General features: G+C 53.0%; 2 protein-coding genes across 2 annotated transcripts in view; one reads left to right on the forward strand and one right to left on the reverse strand.

Annotated features, from left to right (window-relative positions):
- The window catches only part of gabbr1a (gamma-aminobutyric acid (GABA) B receptor, 1a), a 31915-nt gene extending 14844 nt beyond the window's left edge, over window positions 1-17071 (forward strand). The window contains exons 9-24 of the mRNA XM_028398939.1: window positions 449-619; window positions 829-930; window positions 1094-1159; window positions 1248-1439; window positions 2221-2466; window positions 2564-2627; window positions 3129-3206; window positions 5933-6083; window positions 6402-6534; window positions 10367-10483; window positions 11168-11278; window positions 11591-11684; window positions 12031-12158; window positions 13011-13139; window positions 13450-13593; window positions 15144-17071. Coding sequence (XP_028254740.1) covers window positions 449-619; window positions 829-930; window positions 1094-1159; window positions 1248-1439; window positions 2221-2466; window positions 2564-2627; window positions 3129-3206; window positions 5933-6083; window positions 6402-6534; window positions 10367-10483; window positions 11168-11278; window positions 11591-11684; window positions 12031-12158; window positions 13011-13139; window positions 13450-13593; window positions 15144-15422 — 2205 coding nt within the window. The 3' untranslated portion in view covers window positions 15423-17071. The remainder of the gene's footprint in view (window positions 1-448; window positions 620-828; window positions 931-1093; window positions 1160-1247; window positions 1440-2220; window positions 2467-2563; window positions 2628-3128; window positions 3207-5932; window positions 6084-6401; window positions 6535-10366; window positions 10484-11167; window positions 11279-11590; window positions 11685-12030; window positions 12159-13010; window positions 13140-13449; window positions 13594-15143) is intronic.
- Window positions 17072-17875: 804 nt separating this feature from the next.
- On the reverse strand, window positions 17876-19134 carry tnfb (tumor necrosis factor b (TNF superfamily, member 2)). Its single transcript, XM_028398937.1, has 4 exons — window positions 18946-19134; window positions 18813-18867; window positions 18675-18734; window positions 17876-18561 (listed from the first exon to the last, which is right to left on the reverse strand). The coding sequence occupies exons 1-4, from the start codon at window positions 19132-19134 to the stop codon at window positions 18116-18118; spliced, it is 750 nt and encodes a 249-aa protein (XP_028254738.1). The 3' UTR covers window positions 17876-18115.
- Between the last annotated feature and the right edge of the window lie 953 nt (window positions 19135-20087).

Here is a 20087-nt window from a genome sequence, read left to right on the forward strand (position 1 = left end):
CAGACAGTCATTGGCTGAGCTGCAGGCTGGTTCGGGCCGGCTCAGAGCTCTGTCCCGGCTCTCACTGCGTCTCACGCTGTGCATCATCAGACTGTTGTGTGAAGAAGCAGCGGCGCTCCTGCGGAGGCCGGATGCCGATGACTGTATGATCCTGCTGCTCCACTCTGATGTGCTCCGCCCCCTCCGCCTCCTCCGGCTCAACACTTGGTGTCAGAGTGTAGTTTGACCCCAGCAGCAGCAGCAGCCCGTGCTCCTGTGTGCAGACTGTGTTTGGAGGCCAACATGGCGGCTGTCATGGTCGCTCAGGGATGTTGTGGACGGGTTTTATTGATCGTTGTGCAGATGACGGTGCGCCGTCTTCTGTTAGGGACAGTGTGTGTGCTTTGTTGTGCGTGGTCAGAGGAGGAAGCAGCTGATCTGTGACTGAAGTCTCTCTGTTTTTTTCCAGCTCTCGTACGGCTCCAGCTCGCCCGCCCTCTCCAACCGCCAGCGCTTCCCCACCTTCTTCCGCACGCACCCGTCGGCCACGCTCCACAACCCCACCAGGGTGCAGCTCTTCCAGAAGTGGAAGTGGACCCGCATCGCCACCATTCAGCAGACCACAGAGGTCTTCACCTCGGTCAGTGTGCTCTCTGAGCGGTGAGGGCGTGGCCGCAGGGTTAATGGCGGAGCTCCTCCTCACTCAGACTTCTTCCTGATTTACTCACATTTCTTCACCTGTTTGGATCTGCTGCTTCTGTCTCTCTGTAATCTGTCGCCTCCTCTCTCCTCTCTGACTCCCTCGTCTCCCCCACCCTCCCCCCGTCTGTCCTCCCTTTCATCTGGCAGACGCTGGATGATCTGGAGCAGAGGGTGAAGGAGGCAGGCATCGAGATCAGTGTTCGTCAGAGTTTCCTCACCGACCCGGCTGTCGCTGTCAAGAACCTGAAGGTGCTTTGATTAAAAATTCAGCCCCCCGCCTCCCTCTGGAGGACAGCTGCACGCCAGGCTATTGGCATAGAGGAGATGTGATAGAGGGGAAATGAATGTGCCATGCTAATCAGCCACGGCGGTGAGTGCTGCTGTAACTGACTCTTCTTCTGGTCTGATGCAGCGTCAGGACGCCAGGATCATCGTGGGGCTTTTCTACGAGACTGAAGCCAGGAAGGTGTTCTGTGAGGTGGGTACTCGCTGTCCGACACGCACCCTGCTGCTGGAGGGTCTTTGTGTGGCAGCTGTCTTCATGAGCCCCTCCCTCCATGCTGCAGGTCTTCAAGGAGAAGCTGTACGGGAAGAAGTACGTGTGGTTCCTGATCGGCTGGTACGCAGACAACTGGTTCAAGATCAAAGACCCCTCCATCAACTGCACGGTGGAGAACATGACGGAGGCCGTGGAGGGACACGTGACCACGGAGATCGTCATGCTGAACCCTGAGACCGTCCGCGGAGTGTCCAACATGGTGCGAGCACAAACGTCTCTGTACTACAGTCGGTGTGTTCTCATTGGTCTCTGCAGGTCAGCCATGCTGGGTGAATAAGGAGGTGATTGGTTGATAGGACCTCCATCAGTGTCTGCTGTGAGTTTGCTGCTCTGTGTCCGAGTGGACAGGAGCGTGGGCCGGTCCCTGCGGCGCCAGGTGCAGGGACCGGCCCGGGATCAGCAGTCACAGCTTCAGTGAACCAGTGATGCGTTCAGGAACAGCGTTTCTCCAGTGTCTGCTTCTTGTTGGACCGTCTTTGACTCTGCTGCTCCGTCCTGCATCATTGGTTCATTCATCTTGTTTACTGCCTCCTCCTCCTCCTCTTCATCAGCAGCTGGTGTTCATAGTCTTGCAGCACCTGCTGATGCAGCGTCAATGATAAGAGTTACTGCCAGAACTCCTGCTCGGCCCGTTCAGATCCACCTTCCATCTTTGAAAGCGGCGTCTTTCTGCAGCAGGAGGCGCCGTCAGCAGGTCTCAGGAGGCAGCGGCAGGTTTAAAGGTCAAACAGCAAGGAGGACGTTCAGTCAGCTGGATCAGAGTGGGCCGGACTGGCAGCGCTGCTCATAAACAGGCGCACAGTGACGAGCTGGCTGCTGATTGGTCAGAGTCAGACCTCCAGGCTCATGTTTCATTAGTAAACCTTTAGTAAACCTTTATGTTGACGGTCCGTGAACATCCAGACTGAGTGCTGTCTGTCTCTCGGCCTCTGGCTTGGTCTTCAGAGAGACTCGTCTTTCATGTCCTCTCTCTCTCTCAGACATCACAGGAGTTTATCGGCGCCTTGATGTCTCGTCTTGGAGGGAAGAACCCTGAAGAGACCGGCGGCTTTCAGGAGGCCCCCCTCGCCTACGATGCGGTGTGGGCTCTGGCTCTGGCCCTCAATAAAACCGTGGAGCCGCTGAAGGCCAAGGGCCGGCGTCTGGAGGACTTCAACTACAACAACCACGACATCACGTCTGAGATCTACAGGGCGCTCAACACCAGCTCCTTCGAAGGCGTGTCGGTGAGTGACAGCACTGCCTGATGGACTTATTGATCATTGTGTTATATTGTACGTGTGGAACTTGTGTGTGAGGCTTTGGTCCGTGTGTGTGTCTCAGGGCCACGTGGTGTTTGACGCTCAGGGTTCCAGGATGGCCATGACTCTGATCGAGCAGCTCCAAGGTAAAACCTGCAGACTGTAATCCTGCCCCCCTGTAATCCGCCCCTCGTCTCATTATTCCTGAGTGGACTGAGTCTCGGCGGGACTCATCAGTATTCCTGGTCGGCGCTGTCTGTCTGTCACCTGATCACCTGCCCACACCCTCCACCCAGTACACATCAAACACACACACACACAAACAAACACACACAGAGACACACACAAACAAACACACAGAGACACAGACACACACAAACAAACACACACACACACACACAAACAAACAAACAAACACAGACACACACACACACACACAAACAAACACACAGAGACACAGACACACACAAACAAACAAACAACAACACACACACACACACACACAAACAAACAAACAGACACACACACACACAAACAAACACACAGAGACACAGACACACACAAACAAACACACAAACAAACAAACAAACACACACACACACACAGACACACACACACTGCCAATGAAGCTTCTGTTCTGTCTGCAGGAGGCAGCTACAAGAAGATCGGGTACTACGACAGCTCTCAGAAGAACCTGTCCTGGTTCGGCAACGATGTTTGGATAGGTGAGCTGCTTCCTGTGTGTGTGTCTGTGTGTGTGTCTGTCTGTGTGTGTGTCTGTGTGTGTCTGTGGTGGCTGGTGGCTGCAGGCTCTCTGTCCCAGCATGTGTCCGAGCGCTGTGACCAGACAGGAGCCGAAGCTCAGCGGGATTATCGGACAGTCACAGTCCACAGAGTCCACGGAAAAGCTTTGATTAAAGGGAGCAAATGTTTGACACATTTAAAAAAAGAAAAACTCCAAATGATTGTTTCCTGCCATTAACCCTGTAAAGGAGGAGGCCGCAGGGAGGAGGCTGAAGGGAGGGAGGAGGCTGAAGGGAGGAGGCTGGAGGGAGGGAGGAGGCTGAAGGGAGGGAGGAGGCTGGAGGAGGCTGAAGGGAGGGAGGAGGCTGGAGGGAGGGAGGAGGCTGCAGGGAGGGAGGAGGCTGAAGGGAGGGAAGAGGCTGAAGGGAGGGAAGAGGCTGAAGGGAGGAGGCTGCAGGGAGGGAGGAGGCCGGAGGGAGGGAGGAGGCTGCAGGGAGGAGGCTGGAGGGAGGGAGGAGGCCGCAGGGAGGGAGGAGGCTGCAGGGAGGGAGGAGGCCGCAGGGAGGGAGGAGGCTGCAGGAGGGAGGAGGCCGCAGGGAGAAGGCTGCAGGGAGGAGGCTGCAGGGAGGGAGGAGGCTGCAGGGAGGGAGGAGGCCGCAGGGAGGAGGCTGCAGGGAGGGAGGAGGCCGCAGGGAGGGGGGAGGCTGCAGGGAGGGAGGAGGCCGCAGGGAGGGAGGAGGGCTGCAGGGAGGAGGCCGCAGGGAGGGAGGAGGCCGCAGGGAGGGAGGAGGCCGCAGGGAGGGGGGAGGCCGCAGGGAGGGAGGAGGCTGCAGGGAGGAGGCTGCAGGGAGGGAGGAGGCTGCAGGGAGGAGGCTGCAGGGAGGGAGGAGGCCGCAGGGAGGGAGGGAGGAGGCCGCAGGGAGGGGGGAGGCTGCAGGGAGGGAGGAGGCTGAAGGGAGGGAAGAGGCTGCAGGGAGGGAGGAGGCTGCAGGGAGGAGGCTGGAGGGAGGGAGGAGGCCGCAGGGAGGGGGGAGGCTGCAGGGAGGGAGGAGGCCGCAGGGAGGGAGGAGGCTGCAGGGAGGGGGGAGGCCGCAGGGAGGGGGGAGGCCGCAGGGAGGGAGGAGGCTGCAGGGAGGAGGCCGCAGGGAGGGGGGAGGCTGCAGGGAGGGAGGAGGCTGCAGGGAGGGAGGAGGCCGCAGGGAGGGAGGAGGCTGCAGGGAGGGAGGAGGCTGCAGGGAGGAGGCAGTCTGCAGTTAATGGAAAAAGTGAAACAAACACTTCAGTTTTTTAGAAACTGAAGTGTCCTCCTGCTTGGACTCCTCGGGCGTCTCCTCTTGCCTGGACTCCTCGGGCGTCTCCTCCTCAGGCGTCTCCTCCTGCCTGGACTCCTCGGGCGTCTCCTCCTCAGGCGTCTCCTCCTGCCTGGACTCCTCGGGCGTCTCCTCCTGCCTGGACTCCTCGGGCGTCTCCTCCACAGGCGTCTCCTCCTGCCTGGACTCCTCGGGCGTCTCCTCCTGCTTGGACTCCTCGGGCGTCTCCTCCTGCCTGGACTCCTCGGGCGTCTCCTCCTCAGGCATCTCCTCCTGCCTGGACTCCTTGGGCGTCTCCTCCTGCCTGGACTCCTTGGGCGTCTCCTCCTGCCTGGACTCCTCGGGCGTCTCCTCCTCAGGCGTCTCCTCCTCAGGCGTCTCCTCCTGCCTGGACTCCTCAGGCGTCTCCTCCTGCCTGGACTCCTCGGGCGTCTCCTCCTCAGGCGTCTCCTCCTGCCTGGACTCCTCAGGCGTCTCCTCCTGCCTGGACTCCTCAGGCGTCTCCTCCTGCCTGGACTCCTCAGGCGTCTCCTCCTCAGGCGTCTCCTCCTGCCTGGACTCCTCAGGCGTCTCCTCCTGCCTGGACTCCGGCCTGCTGTAAAAGCCTCTCAGATGGCTCCTGCTGTTGTTTACTGGCCCGGCTCTCCCCAGAGAGGTGACATACTTGTGCCTGAACCAAGCGCGCCACTAATCAATCCTGCTCGCCGCGGCGCCCATGGAGAGATGCCTTTTTTAGGCTTTTAAGGAAATGAACTGTCGGCTGGCACTGACCAGGTGGCGACTCCAGGTCAGCGTCACCTGAGGGACAGGTGACTGCTGATGCGACGCGTCTGAGCGCGCTCAGAAGCTGTGTGTCTCTGATATGCTTGCTTACGGTTGACCCAACAGAGACTGACATCTGCTTGTTGAGGAAATGAGGAACCTCCTGCTGTGTGGCGCTGACAAAGGGGGCGGAGTTTGGAACGCAGACACTAACCTGCGCCTGCCTCCCTCGCTTTCACCCGAACAACCACTCCAGCTCAGCTTCCCTCTAATCGCTGTGGCAACTGTTACAGAGCCTGGTCTCCATGGCAACCCCCTGTCCTGATTCCCTTATCAAGGACGGAGGAGTTTCAGCGCTGCAGTGACTGAACGGACAGTTGTTACTGTACGTCCTGTCAGCCACACACCCACACCCACACCCACACACACACACACACAGCAGGGACACTCAGCTCTCCGTCTCCTCCTGGAAGAGGCCCCCCCCAGGCCAGCAGGGTCAGTCTTGGGGTCCTCTCTCCTGGTTCCTGTGTGGGGACGGCACTGATCCACTCTAATCCTGGTCTGAGTGTTGTTACCATGGTTACACTTCTCTCCTGTGTGTCGTCCTTTCTCACATCTTTCCTCTTCCTCCTCAGGTGGCGCTCCCCCCGCTGATCGCACCGTAGTGATCGAGGAGTACAGGTTCCTGTCTCAGAAGCTGTTTGCCGCCGTGTCCGTCTTCGCGGGCCTCGGCATCCTGCTCGGCATCGTCTGTTTAACCTTCAACATCTACAATGGCAACGTCCGGTGAGTTCCGGTCAGCAGCGGTCCTCGCTGTCTGCTGCTCCTGTCGTACCACTCTGGGCCTGTAGTGGGAGGCTCTGCTCCTCTGATGAAACTCATCTGTCCCCTGAGGTCTCAGAGATGACGCGGCGTCGCCTCCTGTCAGCAGTAATCCCACTCTGACTGTCACTCACACATCACTGGGACCAGCGCCTCCATATTTGGACAGTTTCTTCAGGCTGACGAAATGCGACATGACTGTGTGATGAATGCGATGAAGCTCTCAGGACGTGTTTGACCTGTGAGCGCTGACATGTTGTCCTGTCTGTGTGTCTGCTGCAGCTACATCCAGAACTCTCAGCCGTACCTCAACAACATGACGGCGGCGGGCTGCATGATGGCGCTGGCTGCTGTCTTCCCCCTGGGGATCGATGGTCACCACGTGCACCGATCACAGTTTCCTGTGGTCTGCCAGGTAGGCAGGAGGAAGAGGAGGGGGAGGAGGAAGGCTGTGAATATCTGCAGGGTTCTATAGAATACATGTGATAAACTGCAGGAAGTGAAATGATGACTACATGACTTGACGGAGCAGCTGGAGGGCGGAGCAGAGCGTCAGTGTGTGTCTTTGAACACAGCATCAGTGTCTAATGTGCTGCAGCTCATCACACCATGCTGTGTGCTCCGGGCTGCTCTCATCGTTTGTTCATGCCTCATTTAGAGAAGAAGAAGAAGAAGAAGAAGTGTTAGCAGAGCGAGAAGTAAATCACTTCTCTGACTGGCTGCATCTTCATAGGAGGGACATTTTCATGGCTCTGCTTCTGCTGTTATGTTTTGGTTTTAATGGACAGGGCAGAGGAGTGAGGGGCTGTGGGTGGTGCTGGGTGGTGAGGCTGACAGGTGGGGGTGGAACATGGTCCAAACGGACAGGAATAGGACAGAGGAACCACACTGTCAGTAGAGAGTGCTCTGCACCACTGATGGGTGGAGCAGCCTGATGTGGAGCGCTGGGCCTCTGCTCATAAACAGGAACTCAGGTGTGTCCGCTGCAGGAGGCGCCATATGCTCTGACCACGCCATCATCTGAGGCTGCAGACATCTAAGCAGTCAGCAGGTGTGAGGGTGATCTTTGATCTCAGTGAGTTTGTGGCACAGCTGTCACTTGAAGTGAGGTCTCACTCTGCTGTGAAATCACAGACTCAGACACACCCGCAGACCTGTCGCTCTCATTCCAGGATCTATGTTATTGGACTGGACTCTTTTTGTTATTTGCTGCTGAAGCCAGTCTGTTAGTTAGACGGGGAAAGTGGTGTAGTGAGTCCCCAGCTGTTAAAGCTGACACTACTGAAGCTGATTATTGAATCATTGTACAGAAGGGACAGCATGAGGCTGATGTGAGCCAGGTTAGTGAGGAATCTGCTTGAAGTGAGGATATGTAAGTTTATTCATTTGGACCCAGTGTTAACTCACAGCAATAACACAGTGTTAACTCACAGCGTTAACTCACTGTGTTAACTCACAGCGTTAACTCAGTGTTAACTCACAGCGTTAACTCATAGTATTAACTCACAGTGTTAACTCAGTGCTAATTCATAGCGTTAACACTGTTAACTCATAGCGTTAACTCAGGGTTAACTCATAGCGTTAACTCAGTGTTAACTCACAGCGTTAACTCACAGCGTTAACTCAGCATTAACTCACAGCATTGACTCAGCGTTAACTCACAGCGTTAACTCAGTGCTAATTCATAGCGTTAACACTGTTAACTCATAGCGTTAACTCAGGGTTAACTCATAGCGTTAACTCAGTGTTAACTCACAGCGTTGACTCATAGCGTTAACTCATAGTATTAACTCACAGCGTTAACTCAGTGTTAATTCATAGCGTTAACTCAGTGTTAACTCATAGCGTTAACTCACAGCGTTGACTCAGCATTAACTCACAGTGTTGACTCATAGTATTGACTCACAGCGTTAACTCAGCGTTAACTCACAGCATTAACTCAGTGTTAATTCATAGCGTTAACTCAGCGTTAACTCATTGTTAACTCACAGCGTTAACTCAGTATTAACTCACAGCGTTACCTCAGTGTTAACTCATAGCGTTACCTCAGCGTTAACTCACAGCACTAACTCATAGCGTTAACTCACAGTGTTAACTCACACTGTTGGCTCATAGCGTTAACACTGTTAACTCATAGCGTTAATTCAGTGTTAACTCACAGCGTTGACTCAGCGTTAACTCACAGCATTGACTCAGCGTTGACTCACAGCGTTAACTTACAGCCATAACTCAGTGTTAACTCACAGCGTTAACTCACAGCGTTGACTCATAGCGTTAACTCAGTGTTAACTCACAGCGTTAACTCAGCGTTAATTCATAGCGTTAACACTGTTAACTCACAGCGTTGACTCAGCATTAACTCACAGTGTTGACTCATAGTATTAACTCACAGCGTTAACTCACAGCGTTAACTCAGTGTTAATTCATAGCGTTAACTCAGTGTTAACTCATAGCGTTAACTCATTGTTAACTCACAGCGTTAACTCACAGCGTTAACTCAGTATTAACTCACAGCGTTAACTCAGTGTTAACTCATAGCGTTACCTCAGCGTTAACTCACAGCGCTAACTCATAGCGTTAACTCACAGTGTTAACTCACACTGTTGGCTCATAGCGTTAACACTGTTAACTCATAGCGTTAATTCAGTGTTAACTCACAGCGTTGACTCAGTGTTAACTCATAGCGTTACCTCAGCGTTAACTCACAGCACTAACTCATAGCGTTAACTCACAGTGTTAACTCACGCTGTTGGCTCATAGCGTTAACACTGTTAACTCATAGCGTTAATTCAGTGTTAACTCACAGCGTTGACTCAGCGTTAACTCACAGCATTGACTCAGCGTTAACTCACAGTGTTAACTCACAGCGTTAACTCACAGCGTTAACTCAGCGTTAACTCAGCATTGACTCACAGCGTTAACTCACAGCGTTAACTTACAGCCATAACTCAGTGTTAACTCATAGTGTTAACTCACAGCGTTAACTCACAGCGTTGACTCATAGCGTTAACTCATAGTATTAACTCACAGCGTTAACTCAGTGTTAATTCATAGCGTTAACACTGTTAACTCTCAGCGTTAACTCATAGGGTTAACTCAGTGTTAACTCACAGCGTTAACTCAGTGTTAATTCATAGCGTTAACACTGTTAACTCAACGTTAACTCTTAGTATTAACTCACAGCGTTAACTCACAGCGTTAACTCAGCGTTAATTCATAGCGTTAACACTGTTAACTCACAGCGTCAACTCGGTGTTAACTCACAGCGTTAACTCAGTGTTAACTCATAGCGTTAACTCATTGTTAACTCACAGCGTTAACTCACAGCGTTAACTCAGTGTTAATTCATAGCGCTCACAGCGTTGACTCAGCATTAACTCACAGTGTTGACTCATAGTATTAACTCACAGCGTTAACTCAGCGTTAACTCACAGCGTTAACTCAGTGTTAATTCATAGCGTTAACTCAGTGTTAACTCATAGCGTTAACTCATTGTTAACTCACAGCGTTAACTCACAGCGTTAACTCAGTATTAACTCACAGCGTTAACTCAGTGTTAACTCATAGCATTACCTCAGCGTTAACTCACAGCGCTAACTCATAGCGTTAACTCACAGTGTTAACTCACACTGTTGGCTCATAGCGTTAACACTGTTAACTCATAGCGTTAATTCAGTGTTAACTCACAGCGTTGACTCAGCGTTAACTCACAGCATTGACTCAGCGTTAACTCACAGCGTTAACTCAGCGTTAACTCAGCGTTGACTCACAGCGTTAACTCACAGCGTTAACTTACAGCCATAACTCAACGTTAACTCAGTGTTAACTCATAGTGTTAACTCACAGCGTTAACTCATAGTGTTAACTCATAGTGTTAACTCAGTGTTAACGCATAGCGTTAACTCACAGCGTTAACTCACAGCGTTAACTCACAGCGTTAACTCATAGTGTTAACTCACAGTGTTAACACAGTTTTAATTCACAGTGTTAACTCAGTGTTAACTCACAGTGTTAACTCATAGCGTTAACTCAGTGTTAATTCATAGTGTTAACTCACAGCGTTAACTCAGTGTTAACTCATAGTGTTAGTTGTATGGTGAAGGTGGTGGTGTGTGTGGGGCAGTGTCAGAGTGTACGCCCTCGGTGTCACAGCTGTGCGGTGAGGGTCTGTGAGGACAGGACAGGGCTGAGGACTCCTCTACAGAAGCTGTTTCTATGGAGATGCTTTAACTGTGTGTCCTCCACAGTTCCGCCTGTGGCTGCTCGGACTCGGCTTCAGCCTCGCATACGGCAGCATGTTCACCAAGATCTGGTGGGTCCACACGCTCTTCACCAAGAAGGATGAGAAGAAGGAGAAGAAAAAGGTGAGGGGGGGGTAAGCCTCTGAGCGGTCTGTGCAGAGACGATGAGTTCGGCCACACAGTGTGTGGCACTGCTGATAATAAAAGTGAAAAACCTTTATCCACACACACACACACACTGTTGTGGGAATTTCTAGGAGCTAATCAGAAGAATAAGAGATTAATCCGTTTATGGAATATGGATGAATATGGATGAGCATTACAGCTCTGACCTTGGGGGGGTTTATTATTATTTGAGCCAAAGCGAATCGGGATGACTTTCAGCCGTCTTCATGAGTGTTTAAATAAAGTTTCACTGAGGGCAGGACGTTTGGCTGCTTTGTGATGGAGAAAGTCCACACAGACACACTGTCTCCAGGTTCTTCTGTCCACATGAAACTACATCACCCCTGTTAGAATGTACGGACCAACGTCCTGACCATGTGATCACGTGTCAGACTACATGTTACTTTCATACATCCACAGACTGTACATCCACACATCACTGTATAGGTATGACTTCTGTGTGGGGGGTCAGCTCCGTGCACACACACACACACACACACACACTCTGAGACCGATGGTACCATACAGACCATACAGAAATCAGTAGGACGGCTGTGGCTTTGTCTTTGTTCATAGTCCGTCTGGTGATGCCCCTGATAGTGATGACTGTGTGTGTGTGTGTGTGTGTGTGTCCTCACACAGCAACACTTGGAGCCGTGGAAACTCTACGCCACAGTGGGGGTGCTGCTGGCCATCGACTTCTTGTCCCTGATGATCTGGCAGATTGTGGATCCTCTGCACATCATGGTGGAGGTGAGTGACTGATGACATCATCGTCGTGTCATCACGCTGTCAGCTTGGGCTGTGTTCATGTTGGAGGGCTCAGAGAACATGAGAAGCCTCTAGTGGACAGTGGAGGAACTGCAGTGTGACGGCCAGTCTGATGTGAGATAATGGACAGTCGCCTTGGTGACGATCAGAGCCATGATTGATCATTGATCGGCCTGCAGCGTGCTGCTGCCTCACTGCTTCTTATTGTGTCTCCCTCTCCTTTATCTCACTCATTCTGACTCCCCCTCTTGTTCTCCCCCTCTCTCTCCCGCTGTCTCTCGACCATATGAGCAGAAGTTTACTAAGGAGGCCCCTAAAGCAGATTTGGACGTCAAGATTCAGCCGCTGCTGGAGCACTGCAGCTCAGAGAAGATGAACACATGGCTGGGTACTACACACACACACACTCATTCTGAATTAAACAGGCCTCATATCTGAGCTGCTGTCGGCCCTGTTGCCTCTCTCTATAAAAATATAATGTTGAGATTGAAATAATGTGGGTCACTAACTGGGCCACAGCCGGCGGTGCTTCCCTTCTGTGAGGGGAAAAGATGGCCGGCCCTCTTCCTCTAGCTGCGTCTGTGGATGTTCTCTCTGTGTGAAGATGTTGGCTTCTCCTCATGTGACCTGCTGCAGACAGACCAGCAGCGTTCAGTGCTTCTCCCTGAGCCTGTTAGCATGCTAATATGTGGTCATTAGCAGGAACAGTGACTGCCCCCCCCTCTCTCCTGTAGGTGTGGTCTATGGCTACAAAGGCCTGCTGCTGCTGCTCGGCATCTTCCTGGCTTATGAGACCAAGTCTGTGTCCACGGAGAAGATCAACGACCACCGCGCCGTGGGGATGGCCATCTACAACGTGGCTGTGAGTGCAGAGTGTGGGGGCGGGGTTACTGTGTGTGTGCAGGTTTGAAAACAGCTGTCAGTCATGAACGTCCTCCAGTGGACGTTAGCAGGTGAATGACTCACATGTAGCTGCAGCAGCCGCTACTTCCTGTAATGGACGGCGGTCCACAGTATTAATAACAGACCATGAGCATGTGTGGACTGATCTGCTCTGATTGGTCAGCAGAGGGTTTCCTGTCGAGCATTTCATCACATGATGTGACAGCGTGTCGTGACTTTTTAATCCACGCAGCGCTCTCCCTGGAACGATAAACACATGCCTGAAGCTTTCATGGATGTGATCTTCCTGTCACCTCTGCACCTCCTGTCCTCCACCGCCTGTCCTCCTCCACCTCCTGTCCTCCACCTCTCGTCCTCCACCTCCCATCTCCCGTCCTCTATCCTCCTGTCCTCCACCTCCCGTCTTCCACCTCCTGTCCTCCACCTCCCGTCCTCCTCCTCCACCTCCTGCTGACAACCTGACAGCTCTTCATCTCTGCCGAGTGCAGGAAGTCTTTGTCACAGTGAAGTGTGTCTGTTAGTCACATGTGACACATGTCAGGTGATCACATGACGCCTGTCTAACGAGGCTCGTCACACACCTGTGCACTGAGTCATCACAGCCACTGAGGCGTCTCATTTGAATCAATCACGTAGTGCACATGCAGGTCAAAGGTCAGTCACAGCTCACTTATTTCAGATGTGTTCCTCTGATGTGTCCAACAGTCTCCTCTGAAGTGATGACTGGACAGACACATGTCCAAACACAGCTGTAACACACAGTGTGTTCTTCATACAGACGACAAACCGTGTGTGTGTGTGTGTCCTGCAGGTGTTGTGCCTCATCACGGCTCCGGTGACGATGATTCTGTCCTCACAGCAGGACGCCTCCTTTGCCTTCGCCTCTCTTGCTATCGTCTTCTCTGCCTACATCACTCTGGTGGTGCTGTTTGTTCCCAAGGTGAGCGCACACACACACACACACACAGTACAGGAAAGGTCACACACATCAGCTCCTCTGAGGGCCGTCAGGGCGACGGTCTGTGAGACTCGTCTGTTTGTCGCTGCTGTAAACAGTCTGAGATGTTTGACACGCAGCAGTTTCACTGAACAAACAGACGAGCTGACTGGAGCGGAGGCTGAGCGCCACCTGCAGCCTCAGCAGGAAATGACAGGGTTTGATGAGGTTTAAGGCTTCAGAGGATTGTAGGGAGCAGTTTGTCACATGATCATCATCATTAGATTGACTTCCTGTCCCTGCTGCCGTCCAGATGCGGCGTCTCATCACGCGCGGTGAGTGGCAGTCGGAGCAGCAGGACACTCTGAAGACCGGATCATCCACCAACAACAACGATGAGGAGAAGTCCCGGCAGCTGGAGAGGGAGAACCGGGAACTGCAGAAGATCATCCAGGAGGTGAAACTGGCACGGCAGAAATACTGTATTCATGCTAAGCTGGGAAATTCCACTATTACATCAGCAACATGCAGACACCCAGCAGACCAACATGTACCTCTGATGGTGGAAATAAACAGTATAGACCAGGGGTGGGCCACATGGACTTCCATAAGAAAAGCACAGGGCCACATTTTTCATAAATGATAATATAAATCAGAGACCACTGGCACAGTATCACCCTTTATACATATGCTCCTGTTACAGTTTCATCACTGTAAGAGTCTGTTGCTGTCACTCACTGCTCACTCCTCTGTCCTCTGAGTGTGTCCATGTCTGTCCTCACTGTGTCCATGTCTGCTCTGAGTGTGTCCATGTCTGTCCTCACTGTGCCCATGTCTGTCCTCACTGTGTCCATGTCTGTCCTCTCTGTGTCCATGTCTGCTCTGAGTGTGTCCATGTCTGTCCTCTCTGTGTCCATGTCTGCTCTGAGTGTGTCCATGTCTGTCCTCACTGTGTCCATGTCTGTCCTCTCTGTGTCCATGTCTGCTCTGAGTGTGTCCATGTCTGTCCTCACTGTCTCCATGTCTGCTCTGAGTGTGTCCATGTCTGCTCTGAGTGTGTCCATGTCTGTCCTCACTGTGTCCTTGTCTGCTCTGAGTGTGTCCATGTCTGCTCTGTGTGTCCATGTCTGTCCTCACTGTGTCCATGTCTGCTCTGAGTGTGTCCATGTCTGTCCTCACTGTGTCCATGTCTGCTCTGAGTGTGTCCATGTCTGTCCTCACTGTCTCCATGTCTGCTCTGAGTGTGTCCATGTCTGCTCTGAGTGTGTCCATGTCTGTCCTCACTGTGTCCTTGTCTGCTCTGAGTGTGTCCATGTCTGCTCTGAGTGTGTCCATGTCTGTCCTCACTGTGTCCATGTCTGCTCTGAGTGTGTCCATGTCTGTCCTCACTGTGTCCATGTCTGCTCTGAGTGTGTCCATGTCTGTCCTCTCTGTGTCCTTGTCTGCTCTGAGTGTGTGCTGGTTGTATGTTGACACACACACACAGAGCAGATGATGTGAAGATGTTTTTACAGAAGAACCATTAGAGTTAAAGTCAAAGTTAAAGTAGCAAATCCCAGAGTTCTGGAAGTCGGGCAAGACCTGAGCTTTTTAAGAGCAGATGACGATGAAATGTGTCGGCTGCAGCACCGCGGTGACATCTGGATGCTCTGTAGAGAGAGAGCAGCATGGAATGATGCCGTGCTGACAGCTGACTTTTGCTGCCTTTGTTTGATATTGTGTGCGCAGTCCGCGGGCCGGGTGTCACTAACATGTAGAAATATAGAACAGGATCAGTCTCAGGAGAACATGAGTCATGATCATCACCTTCATGTGGTTTGTTCTCAGATCCATCGCAGGTTGTTCTGGTTACTGGAGTTTGTTTGTATTTTTCTCTTTTACTTTGAAAGTTGTTGTCCTGGGTTGTTTTTGGGTTTTGTGTGGCGTATGGAAGTTAACCCTTTGTTGGACACCACACATATGGGGGGGGGGTGCTTCTGCCTTCTGACCCTCCTGTCCTCTTTTCAGAAAGAAGAGAGGGTGTCGGCGCTCCGCAACCAGCTGGCCGAGCGGCAGGCTCTGCGCAACCGGCGCCGACCCTCCGCGGGCCAAAACCAGAACCACAACGTCCCCCCGCCCTCGTCTCAGCCTGACTCCAAGTCTCTGCTGCCCCCGCCGGGCTATCCGTCCACGGACAATCACTCCCTCCCGCCATCCTTCTCCAACTCCTCCAACCTGTACCCGGCCGACAGCAAGATGAGCCGCAACCACTGTCACAACAGCCAGATCCCCCTGCTGTACAAATAGGCGGTGGGCGGGGCTGGGGAGGCGGTCACACGGTGCACACGGGGGACACACCAAACACTGGGACACTGTGACGTTCACTGGTTTGGCGCAGAGCACGGCGGTGTGTGGACACTGTTTTTAAAGCACAAATGATGCTTGGCACTCGGCAGCTTCGGTGACAGCCACCCTCACAGGTTCCATCTCAGCCCAGAAACGCAGGACGTGTGGGGGTCGGCGCGGCGGCGAGCGGTCCGGCCTCCTGCTTCGTGTTGGGGAAACCTTTGTGTTTGTGTGTTTGGTCTCCACCTTTCCTCTTTGTTAGGCGGACACAGCTGTAGTGCTTTCTATCGTTCTGTAGTTTTTGCCCTGTTCTGTCGCAGCGTTGTCGTTCTGTTGTCTGTTTACATTTGAGGATTTGATTTAAAGGGACGCAGCCATGTACAGTTTGTCCCTGTGAGGCGCAGCTCATATTAATAAATAGCCATAATAACTGTAGGGCCCGGAGCTGCAGCATGTCAGAGTCTGAGTGCAGCACTGTTAAAGGGTTTCAGGGGTTTCACGGCGTGTTTTGGTCGAGTGGCGCAGCAGAAGTCAACCGTCTCACAGCGAGAACAGACCGAGTGTGAACGTGGCGCCGCTGCTTCCTCACACCGGGCCAAAGTGAAGCTACCTTGTGTTTAGCCTGCTAGAAGCAGCAACAGGGTCGGGTCGGAGTACTGTAAAGTCCACTTTGTAGTGCTGTCTGAATGTGGTGGGCTCAGTGTATCCCACAATGCATCAGGAAATTAAACCACAGACCACATGAAGCGTCAGGCTCAGCGTTGGTTCAGGTTGTCACCAGTTCTAAGTTATTGTTAGCATTATTAGCAATGCTAACAACCAAACAGCGACCTGCCTTGGAGCTGTCAATCACCAGCAGGCGGAGCCTCAGTGACATCACAGACGATCAGAAGTGGTAATCACACATGTTCAGTGTAGCTTTGTACCTTTGCTGTAACATTAGCATTATCGTTAGCCAGTAGTTCAGGTATCAAGGCCCCGCCCTCAACTCTCAGCACAGCCAATCAGAGGGGAGCTAGCTAGCAGACAGAGTGTCTTCACATTAGCACGGTGGGAGGAAGTGGCGTCCGTCTGTCAGACCCAGTCTGGCTTCCCGCTGCCGCTCCTCCTGACTGTAGATATCCAGAGGAAGCACCGTTTGTTTTCCTGTTTCCTTTTTCTCAGACAATCGGGACGACGCTTCGTGTTTATTGGTTTGTTTAGATGAAGGCGTCGTGTTTATTCTGCAGTTAATCTGGATGTTCTATTTCATTCCTCGGCTCTCTGCAGGTTTTCTAACAGGCCGCTGAAGGCCTGATCCCAGCGGCCTGTCCTCTTTGTCTCTCAGTGCACTTTAAACCGGTGTCTGCGCTTGGTGTAGCTGTGAGGATGGATCTGAGCTCAGGGTCTGAGGCCAGCAGCACTGGATGAAATAGGCCATAGGCATTAACTGTGTGGGACGTGTAACATATGAATGAAATACTTTAGGAGATGTTCTATTATCTATCGCACATAATAACAATGATAATATCCATGGGTTTGAGGATGTTTGTATTCACTCTATCTATCGTGTTGGTATATTTCAGAGTATGTGTATGCTGATATAATAAAGCTTTCCTTTTTTCACTGCTCATTAGTGTGCAGCTTGTATGCACCAGCAGGGGGCGCCAGCCGTCTGCCTCTGACCCGCTGCGCGGCTCGGGGTCAGTCTGTTAGAGGAACACAGGAAGCCGAGTGTGTCCGGCTGCAGCACACACACACAGCTGACTGAGGACCTGGTATGTGGTAATAGAGGAAACGGGTTAGTGGGTGGGGGGGTGTCGCTGGGGAAAACCCGCTCCGGGCTGAGGCTTCTGTGGGCCTCCACCTGACACAGCACTACACAACCAGGAAATTCCCCTCCTGTGTCGACAAAGAAAGGACAGAGGAGGAGGTTCACACACACTTGGCAGCCTGTGTGTGTGTGTTTATGTGTGTGTGGCTGTGTGTTTCAGTGTCTGTCTGTGTGTGTGTGTGTCTTTCTTTGTGTGTGTGTGTCCTCTCAGCTGTAGTGTGTGTGTGTGTGTCCTCTCAGCTGTAGTGTGTGTGTGTGTGTCCTCTCAGCTGTAGTGTGTGTGTGTGTGTCCTCTCAGCTGTAGTGTGTGTGTGTTGTGTGTCCTCTCAGCTGTAGGGTGTGTGTGTTGTGTGTCCTCTCAGCTGTAGTGTGTGTGTTGTGTGTCAGTTTTGAATGAGTCGGCCTCTTTCTGTACATTTTAATATAAATATCAGTTACATAGAAATAAATACAATAAATACAGACTGGTGCGGTCAGAGGACGCCGTCTGCACGCGCTCAGATCAGGTGCGGTCATAGGACGCCGTCTGCACGCGCTCAGATCAGGTGCGGTCATAGGACGCCGTCTGCACGCGCTCAGATCAGGTGCGGTCATAGGACGCCGTCTGCACGCGCTCAGATCAGGTGCGGTCATAGGACGCCGTCTGCACGCGCTCAGATCAGGTGCGGTCAGAGGACGCCGCCTGCACGCGCTCAGAGCAGCAGAGACGTCCTCTACAATCTCAGGTCAGAGGAAAGTGCCTAAATAAAGTCAAACTGGTACAGTTTACATGCGGTGAAGATCTCCATGGAGACAGCTGTGCATCGCTCTGAGGATGATGACAAATGACGTCTTCGTCATTTCAAAGTGCAAACACGCCGAAGAAGGTCTGCCCGGCATCCGTCTCCAGCTCGGACAGTGGGTTGGTTTCTGTCTGCAGCCGGTCCCCTCGGTTCAGCTGGAACACGGCGCCCAGATAGATGGCGTTGTACCAGCCCTGCCCGTCCTCCGGAGCCGCGCTCTGGCACGCTGACCTCACCGCGCTCATCAGAGAGGACTCGCCTCCCACAGAGTCCGAGAAGCGCCATATCCTGTGGCTGAGGGACGCCGGGTGTCTGCCTGCAGCGCCCCGGCTGCCGTCGCCGCAGGACGCTCTGAAGGACGCCTGGCTGTAGACGAAGTAGAGGCCGTTCTGTGGGATGATGATGCCATTCTTCACCAGGCGGAAGCCGCCCTGAGCGAAGGCCTGGCCCTGACCGTCCCTCCACTCCAGCTTGCTGTTGGAGTCCTCGTCGTCGTCGTAGCTACCTGGAAGGACAGCAGAGAGTCCTGAGTCATCACCCGGATACTCCTGGATCACCAGGAGCCGGTGGCCTCTGGCCCTGACCCTCATCAGAACACGTTGCTTCACAGAGACTCACCTTCCAGGTGGATGGCGGCCTTGGCCTTGCTGCTGATCTGTCTCAGCGTCATGTGAGGATCTGAGGAGACAGGGGGACAAACGTCAACCTCAGAGAAACCACAAAGACACAGCTGACGAGCGGCGGACATGTCCTCACCTGTTCTCTCAGCAGCGTCCTTCCTGATCAGCGCCTCCGTCTGGCCGGGGGGTGTCTGCAGCGAGAGGGGAAGGCGGGTCAGAGGTGAAGCTTTCTAAAGACTCCTCGTCAGAAAGGTGGAGACGCTCCTTACCGTCTGTTCAGGGCTTCCACTCCAGAGCCAGGCGCAGAGCAGGACGCCTCCAAAACACAGAGCCGCCGTCAGCAGGGCCCCGGACACCTTCCACATCCACGCTGCTGACACCCTCCTCTCCACCACCACCACCGTCCGCTCCTCCACGCCGGCCTCCAGGTCTCCTGCTGTGGATGTGTACGCTGCCATGCTGCTCGCTCGCTGCTGTGTGTGAGCTGGGAGGCAGCCGTAGTATTTATGCAGCTTCTGCAGAAGGGAAACTCCGGTGATGTCACTGTAAGTGGAGACAGAGCAGAGCCGAGGCAGAGGAAACACCACCACCAGAATCTTTACTGGAGTTTCAGCAGGGCGCCGGGGCCCACGGGAGCCGTGGTTTCAGGACAGGAAAAACACAACGATACAAACACACTGCTGCGTTAGATACACAAAATCCACGACAAGGGTCCAACACACAGTCAGAGTCTGAGTACACACCTTCATCCTGCTCTAACTAGGAGGAAACAGATTTTAAATCTTGTTCCTCACAAACATCATCAGGTGAGCAGCTCACACACACACACAGGTTGTTATCAGTGAAAATGGATTTGGAATGCACAGATTCTGATGGAGTCACTGATGACACATAACATTTGGTTGTGTGTGTGTGTGTGTGTGCGCCTTCATTTTCCTGATGATGTTTGAACTCTGAAAAGAGAAATCGGAGGAAAAGTTCCAGCTTTCTGTTCCACAGACTGGTTCTGCACTTCTCCTTTTCACTTCACTGTCTCACCTGACGGGTTTTTTGTCCCACGTGTCTCAAATGTCCACAGAGGGCCGTTCCATTCCTCTGTTCCTTCAGCAGCAGCACGTTTTTCTGGCCGGGCTGGTTCCTGGCTGCTGTGTGCTGTCAGCTCAGGTTAGAGATGCTGAGGTGAAGGACTGGCGATGAGGTGTGGTCCTCATGTGTCTGTGCTGCTGTGTGAGCTCGGCTCAGAACAGCTCGGCTGTGAACAGCTCGGCTCAGAACAGCTCTGAACAGCTCGGCTCAGAACAGCTCTGAACAGCTCGGCTCAGAACAGCTCTGAACAGCTCGGCTCAGAACAGCTCTGAACAGCTCGGCTGTGAACAGCTCGGCTCAGAACAGCTCTGAACAGCTCGGCTCA

This window comes from Parambassis ranga, unplaced genomic scaffold, assembly GCF_900634625.1.
Source record: "Parambassis ranga unplaced genomic scaffold, fParRan2.1 scaffold_68_arrow_ctg1, whole genome shotgun sequence".
NCBI classification, from domain to species: Eukaryota; Metazoa; Chordata; class Actinopteri; family Ambassidae; genus Parambassis; species Parambassis ranga.

Excerpts from the sequence above, each read along its gene's own strand:
- tnfb (XM_028398937.1), bottom strand. The coding sequence starts at position 19,134 with ATGGCAGCGTACACATCCACAGCAGGAGACCTGGAGGCCGGCGTGGAG. Across the intron at positions 18,735-18,812 it reads GGACGCTGCTGAGAGAACAG|ATCCTCACATGACGCTGAGA; the intron begins GTGAGGACATGT and ends CTGTCTCCTCAG. Across the intron at positions 18,562-18,674 it reads GGCCGCCATCCACCTGGAAG|GTAGCTACGACGACGACGAG; the intron begins GTGAGTCTCTGT and ends CTGTCCTTCCAG.